Source organism: Lynx canadensis, chromosome A1, assembly GCF_007474595.2.
Source record: "Lynx canadensis isolate LIC74 chromosome A1, mLynCan4.pri.v2, whole genome shotgun sequence".
In the NCBI taxonomy this organism is placed as follows: Eukaryota; Metazoa; Chordata; class Mammalia; order Carnivora; family Felidae; genus Lynx; species Lynx canadensis.
The window spans coordinates 204,926,213-204,932,614 of record NC_044303.2 but is presented as its reverse complement, the minus strand read 5'-3'; the positions used below and the strand labels follow the sequence as shown (position 1 = coordinate 204,932,614).

At 46.8% G+C, this 6,402-nt stretch overlaps 1 protein-coding gene across 1 annotated transcript in view; it reads right to left on the bottom strand.

The window, feature by feature from the left end:
* Window positions 1-5,193, bottom strand: part of PAIP1 (poly(A) binding protein interacting protein 1) — a 9,679-nt gene extending 4,486 nt beyond the window's left edge. Inside the window, exons 1-3 of the mRNA XM_030328351.1 lie at window positions 4,926-5,193; window positions 4,166-4,335; window positions 5-46 (exon numbers count right to left, since the gene is read on the bottom strand). Coding sequence (XP_030184211.1) covers window positions 5-46; window positions 4,166-4,335; window positions 4,926-5,193 — 480 coding nt within the window. The remainder of the gene's footprint in view (window positions 1-4; window positions 47-4,165; window positions 4,336-4,925) is intronic.
* Window positions 5,194-6,402: the final 1,209 nt, after the last annotated feature.

Genomic DNA, 6,402 nt, shown 5'->3' with positions numbered 1-6,402 from the left:
GAGCCTGCTTAGGATTCTCTCTCTTCGCCCTTCCTCCGCTCGTGCTCTCAAGGTAGATAAACAAATAAATAAAAAGAGGACGATAGATTTTAAAACCCAAAGAGCATCAGTAAAGGTCACAAAAATAATACCAAATCAAATAGGGGGATCAGCCTACAGAGGTTTGATCACTGAGAAGTAAAATAGTACTAACAGTGAATAAGTTTACATTTAGGAGAACATCACTATTGAAAGGCAAAAGAAATAGGCAGTAACTTGAGGGGAACATTCTTAGAAGAAAGAAGGGATTTTGACGGGTGGGGATTTTTGTTTCTTAATAAATGCTTTGTGAATGCCTATGTAGAATTTTTGGTTCTTGTAAGTGAGCTGTGATTAAATATTCAAGATGTAATGGTTGATCCGAGAAGAAGCAATAGCCAGGAGTTGACAGATACAGCAACTCCCTGGTAAGAAAGCATAGAAAGCAGGAAATTCTAGCAGTGGGATTAGAGGAAGGACTCGAGGATAAAAGGGTTCAGAATCTTGGCAGGGTTGAGAAAGCACAAGCAACTATCATAAAGGCTTTCAGAAAAAAGTATGAATACTTGAGAACAGATCCAGTTCAAAGATACCCAGATTTTCATGCATATCAAAGCAGACTTAAGGCACTTTTATTTTGTTCACTGCTGTATCCCCAGTGCTTGACTCACAGTAAGAATCCAACTATCTGTTGAATGAGTGAGTGAATATAACTAACTTTGGATTATGGCTACTGTTATCTGTCCTATCCTAAGACCCTATCCTAAGAGTCAGGGAAAAACCAAGGATACTGCCATTCTGTGACTAAGTAGATAGAGTAAAACACTTACCTTTGATAGAGGGTAAAAGGGTAAATGAGGAAGACTAGAGAATGCACCAGAGCAGGGGTAGCAATCTTGAATGATTATAGAATAGAGGCAGATTACAAACAAATGAGGCAAGCCAATGAGCAATTAGAGGTCATGTATTCCATCTAAGGTGGCTGCCTCCATTCAGCTGCAGACAATTTTTTGCTCTAGCAAAGTTTACAGTCCGGTACAACCCCATCTTATGATTTTAAGAGAAACCAGAAAATTTAGATTTGCAACATCTAATTTAAGTACTGGCTGGTTATTAAACAGGCCTTTAAAAAAAAAAAAAAAAGGAAAAACAATGAGGGCCAAAGACGACACACCTGCAGGCCACACACGAGCCATGGGCTTCTGGTTTGCAATCTGTTCTGGCCAACTGAGCATAGAAGAAACTAATCTAATAGAAGATATCAAGGAGTGCCTCACAGAGGACAATGGCTCAAAATAAGTGGACCAACATGGCTCTGTAGCCCAGGAGTCACCTAAACTATGTAAACTAGTTGGTACAGAACTCTGGAAAAAACAAAAAACAAAAAAAAACACACACAAAAAAAACACATCCCTATCATAAAATGGCCCAACAGGGAGACAAATGGGAAACAGTTTGTGGCTGTCTGAAAGTGCTCTTCAAGAGTTAATCCAACTACTCACAGCTCTCCAATGGTTCTTTTCCTCTCGGAGCCAAATACAACTTTTTGGCAAGAATCCAAGCTGTCCTCGCTTCTATTTTACATGACTGACATCAAATCAACTGCTCTTTCTGAATGCCTATCCTCCTTTCCCCTTCCCAGCCACAAAGCTTTTTTTTGTTTTTTAAGTTTATTTATCTTCAGAGAGAGCATGTGAGCGTGCACACGTGAGCGAGTGAGTGTAAGTGGAGGAGGGGCAGAGAAAGAGGGAGAATCTGAAGCAAGCCCCTTGCTGTCAGCCAAGAGCCCATGTGGCACCCGAACTCATGAACCATGTGATCACGACCTGAGCTGAAATCAAAGAGTCAGACGTTCAACTGACCAAGTCATCCAGATGCCCACCAAAGCTTTTTCCTACGGCAGTCTAAGATGCATGGAGTTTCTAAAACATGGGGTACAGTTTTTCCATACCTTTTCTATCAAATATGGAAGGAAAGCACTGCCCCCCACCCAAGAAGCAACAAAATAGGTGTGCCATCATTAGTTATCAGGTAAACACAAATTAAAACCACAAGTAGTGGGGCGCCTGGATGGCTCAGTGGGTTAAGCATCCAACTTCGGCTCAGGTTATGATCTCATAGTTTGTAAGAGGCCCACATCAGGCTCTGTGCTGACAGTGTGGAGCCTGGAGCCTGCTTCAAGTTCTGTGCCCCTCTCTCTCTCTCTCTCTCTCTGCCCCTCCCCTACTCACACAGTTTCTCTCTCAAAAATAAGCAAACATTAAAATTTAATAAAAAACCACAAGTAGATACCACATACCCACCAGAATGGCTAAACTTAAAAACAGAAATTTCCAAATACTGACAAGGAAGCAGAGTAAGTGGAAATTACATACTACTCAGAGTGTACATTGGAACATTCTCTTTGGAAAACTATTTGGCAATCTCCATTAAAGTTGGCTACCGGTACAACTGGGTGGTTCTGTTGGTAGAGCATAAAACTCTTGATCTTGATGTGGACTTCAAGCCCTATGCTGGGTGTAGAGATTACTTAAGACCTTTGGGGGGAAAAAATAAGTTGACCACCCTATGTCCCTGCAATTCCACTCCTAGGTACGTACCCATGGGTAGAATAGCCCCATTTATAATAGCCCCAAAGTGGAAACAATCAAATGTTTATCAAGAGACAAAGGGAAACAGGTGCCTGGCTGGCTCAGTTGGTACAGCATGCAACGCTTGATCTCAGGGTCATGAGTTCAAGCCCCACGCTAGGCGTGAAGCCTCAAGATTAAAAAAAAATTTTAGAGGAGACAAAAGGAGACAAAGGGGACAGACGTTAAAACAAAAACAGACAAGATGGGACTGTGGTATATTCTCACAATGGAATGCTAGATTAAGTCACCTTCAATTATAAGCTAAAACATGGATTAATTTGAATGTCAAAAAAAGTGAAAAAAATATATTCTGTATGAGTCCTTTTATATAAACTTTGAAAACAGGCAAAACTTGTAAATCAAAATAGTAGTTAACCTGGAGAGCAGTAATGATTAGGACACATAGGGAGCTTTGTTAATGTTCCTTTTTTTGGTTTGGACACTGGTTGCTTAAGTGTTCATTTTGTAAAACTTTGAGCTAACCTTTATGTACACTATTGGGTTAAATGTCAGTAAAACTAAGAAATTAGGAAAGAGAAGACTTCTGTGCTAAAGTATTATCATTTTAACCCTCTAATGGTTCCTGCCCCACTTATCTACAATCAATTGCTATGCATTTACCCAGGACATATTCCCAATTGTCTTGTGTTTTCTCCCACTTAAAAGGAGTTCAGTTTATTAAGTTATTGACAAAAATGAACCTGAAAGTTTAAAAGTTCTTCGTACTTGTGTAAACACTTTATCAAAACCTCCTACATTTCTTTAGTTAATTACAACCAGAAACACTTGTTTTAACATAATAGAGTCCAGATGTGTAACATTAAAAAACTTACCTCAAATTAGTCCGCAGCATAACTATGGTTTAATTTACTCTAAAACTACCAATGAATATTCAGTTATCTTGCTGAAATCCAATTTAAAATCAGCTTTGCCAGGCCATTATTCTATAGATCATCCACTTAGTCTGGACACAAATTTTGTTATTTTTTTAATGTAGTTTAAAATTTAATGTTTATTTTTGAAATAGAACCAGAGAAAGTGTGAGTGCACAGCAGGGGGGGGGGGTGGTGGGGACAGAGGATGGGAAGCCAGCTCTGTGCTGACAGCAGGGAGAACCCCATCAGGGGCTGGAACTCACTAACCTGAGAGCATGACCTGAGCAGAAGTCGGAGGCTTAACCCACTGAGCCACCCAGGTGGCCCTGGACACAAATTTTAGTTTTATATATTGAAAGTGCCCTAAGTATATCCTTTACTAGGCTAGAAATACTCTATAGATACCGGGAATACAGTGAAAAAAGACAAAAAGGTCTACTCTCAATTTACATGGATATTTTGAACATCACAAACCACAAAACATATTCCTGAATCTGTCTGGTTTCTTGGAGAGTGTAAAGAATTCATGACGTTTTTATGTGTAGTAGAAAGTTCCAGCATACCGATTAATGACATAAAGTAATAATCACGTTATTCCAGTAATATTAATCCAGAATTGTAGTAAGAAGGCATACTTACTGTATAATTAGAAGAATAACCTGATGGATAAAATTCAGGAGCATTCACAGAAAGCTTAGACATTAATACAGGAGCTACAACCACCTGGGGTTTAGCCATTGCTGACTCCAAGTTCTGCTGTGGGATATTATCCTGTGAACTAGGTGGAGCTCTCAGGGGCCTCGTTTGCTCTGAGAAAGGAAAAACGGGGTGTTAGATGCGTTCATTCCTTTGTATAGCAACTTACTATCTGCTGAAAAGCCACAGGAGAAGGACTGGTTTTTAAGAGTTAAACAAGAACTGTCACGAATATTAAGGTTATCGCCAGGATATATACAGAAAGCCTGCAAAAAGGAACAATAGGCTGCTTTAGCTCATTTATGGCCATACCTGCCTCCTAAATGAATGCTCGAGAGCTTTCTTTTTCCTTTTTTCGTTTTTAAGGAGTTAAAAGAGGTGGTTGCACGCTTAAGGTCTCCCTTTCCAAGGCTGGGAAGGGGGAGGCGATTTTTACTTCCTCCCAGGACGGCAGAACTCAGAGACCGCGCATTGGGCCCCTCCCCCCAGCCGGGGCGCACAAAGGATTCCGGCAGCCACCTTCCAAACCCCGTTCCGGGCCCGTCCCCACCCCGGAGCAACCGGGCCCCTCGGGGAACGCTTTCGGGGAACGGGGGGGGGGTTGGGGGGGTAGAAGGAAAAAGAGCGCCGGCCTTGCCGCGCGCCAAGGGCCGTGGGGAAGCGTTGGCCCAGGAGGACAGGGTCCCCTAGAGCGGCTCCGTACCTGGGAGCGCCCCGGGCCGGGGAGGCCTCTGGGGGCCGGCGGGGACCTCGCACTGGGCCCCTGGCGGCGGGGCCGTCCTGGGCTGGCGCAGCGGCGGCGGCTGCAGGAAGCCCGGGGCTTTGGGCTGCGGCGGCGGCTGGTGCCGCGGCCGCTCAGCAGCCCCCGCTCCGTTCGGGAAACCGCCGCCCTCAGGCCCGCCCCCTCCGCGGCCCAGGCCCCGGCTCCGGCCCCGACCAGCACCTGGGGCCCGATCGAAACCGTCCGACATGCTCCTCCTCCTCCGCCGCCGGGGGCCGCTGCCGCTGCGCTCGGGAGAGGACGCGGGGGGGGAGGCGCCGCGGGCCGGCTCTCGCCGCCGCGCTCACTCGGGCCTCATGGAGGAGGAGGGCTGCGGGCCCCTGCGCGGTTCCTTGGCGCCTCGGGCGGAGCGGACCGCAGCCGGAGCACCCGCCGAACCCGCCGCTCCAGAGCGCCCGCCCCCCGCGGCTGCCCTCCGCTTTTCGATTCTCCCCCAAACCCGGCTCCCCCGCCTTCGGCGCGGCGGGGGCGAAGGCGGGTCACAGCGGCCCCCCGCGGCCCGGAGGCCCCGGGCGCGTCCTCCGCGTCTGCTGCGGTTCGTGGCGGGCTGGGTGCCGCGGCCCAGCAGGCCGCTCGGCCAGTGGCTTCCCGGCCGCCGGACAGCCCTGCCCGACGCGGGGACCGGGCGAGGGCATCTCGGCCCACCCCCCGGGGCGGGCCGAGAGCAGAGAGGGGTGCTCACCCCAGGCAGGCCTTACCTACGCGGTGCCTCTCGATAGAGAAGTGCGAGACTGACGGTTGATGCCAGGAAAATAAAAATACGGGGGGAGGGGGCGTGGAGGCAGCGCCAGGGTTCGCGGACGCGCACCTCCGTGGGCGCGCAGGTGTGTTCAATGACCCGGAGCCGGCCGGCCCGAGGACTGGCCCGGAAGGACCGCTGAGGGAGAAGCTCCGCCACCTGTCTGGTCGGCCGCGGGGGAGGGAGGGGGGAACGCAATCAAAATGCACCTCTCTCCCCCGCCCCTTTCAATTCACATAAGGTAGTTATCAGAGTAGGTCCTACCTACTGTGCCCAGGCTTCAGTCTTCTCTCTTTTCTCTTCCCGTCCGGAAATGTTCACAAAATGCACTACCTTTCAATGAAATTACCCTCTTTTTCGTCGTCTACCAGTACCGTCCAATAAAAATATAGCGCGAGCACAAACGCAAGCTACTTATGTAATTACAAATTTTCTAGAAGCCACATTAACGAGTAAAAAAAAAAAAAAAACAGGTGGAATTATTTTAATCTATTTTACTTTACCGAATATATCCAAAATGGTATTTCAACATGTAACTAATAGAAAAAATGTTAATGAGATGTTTTCCCCTTTCTCGTACTAATTAAAACACAATGTGTATTTTATACTTGCAGCACGTCTCCGTTGGGATTGGCACATTTCAGGTGTTCAGTAGGTACA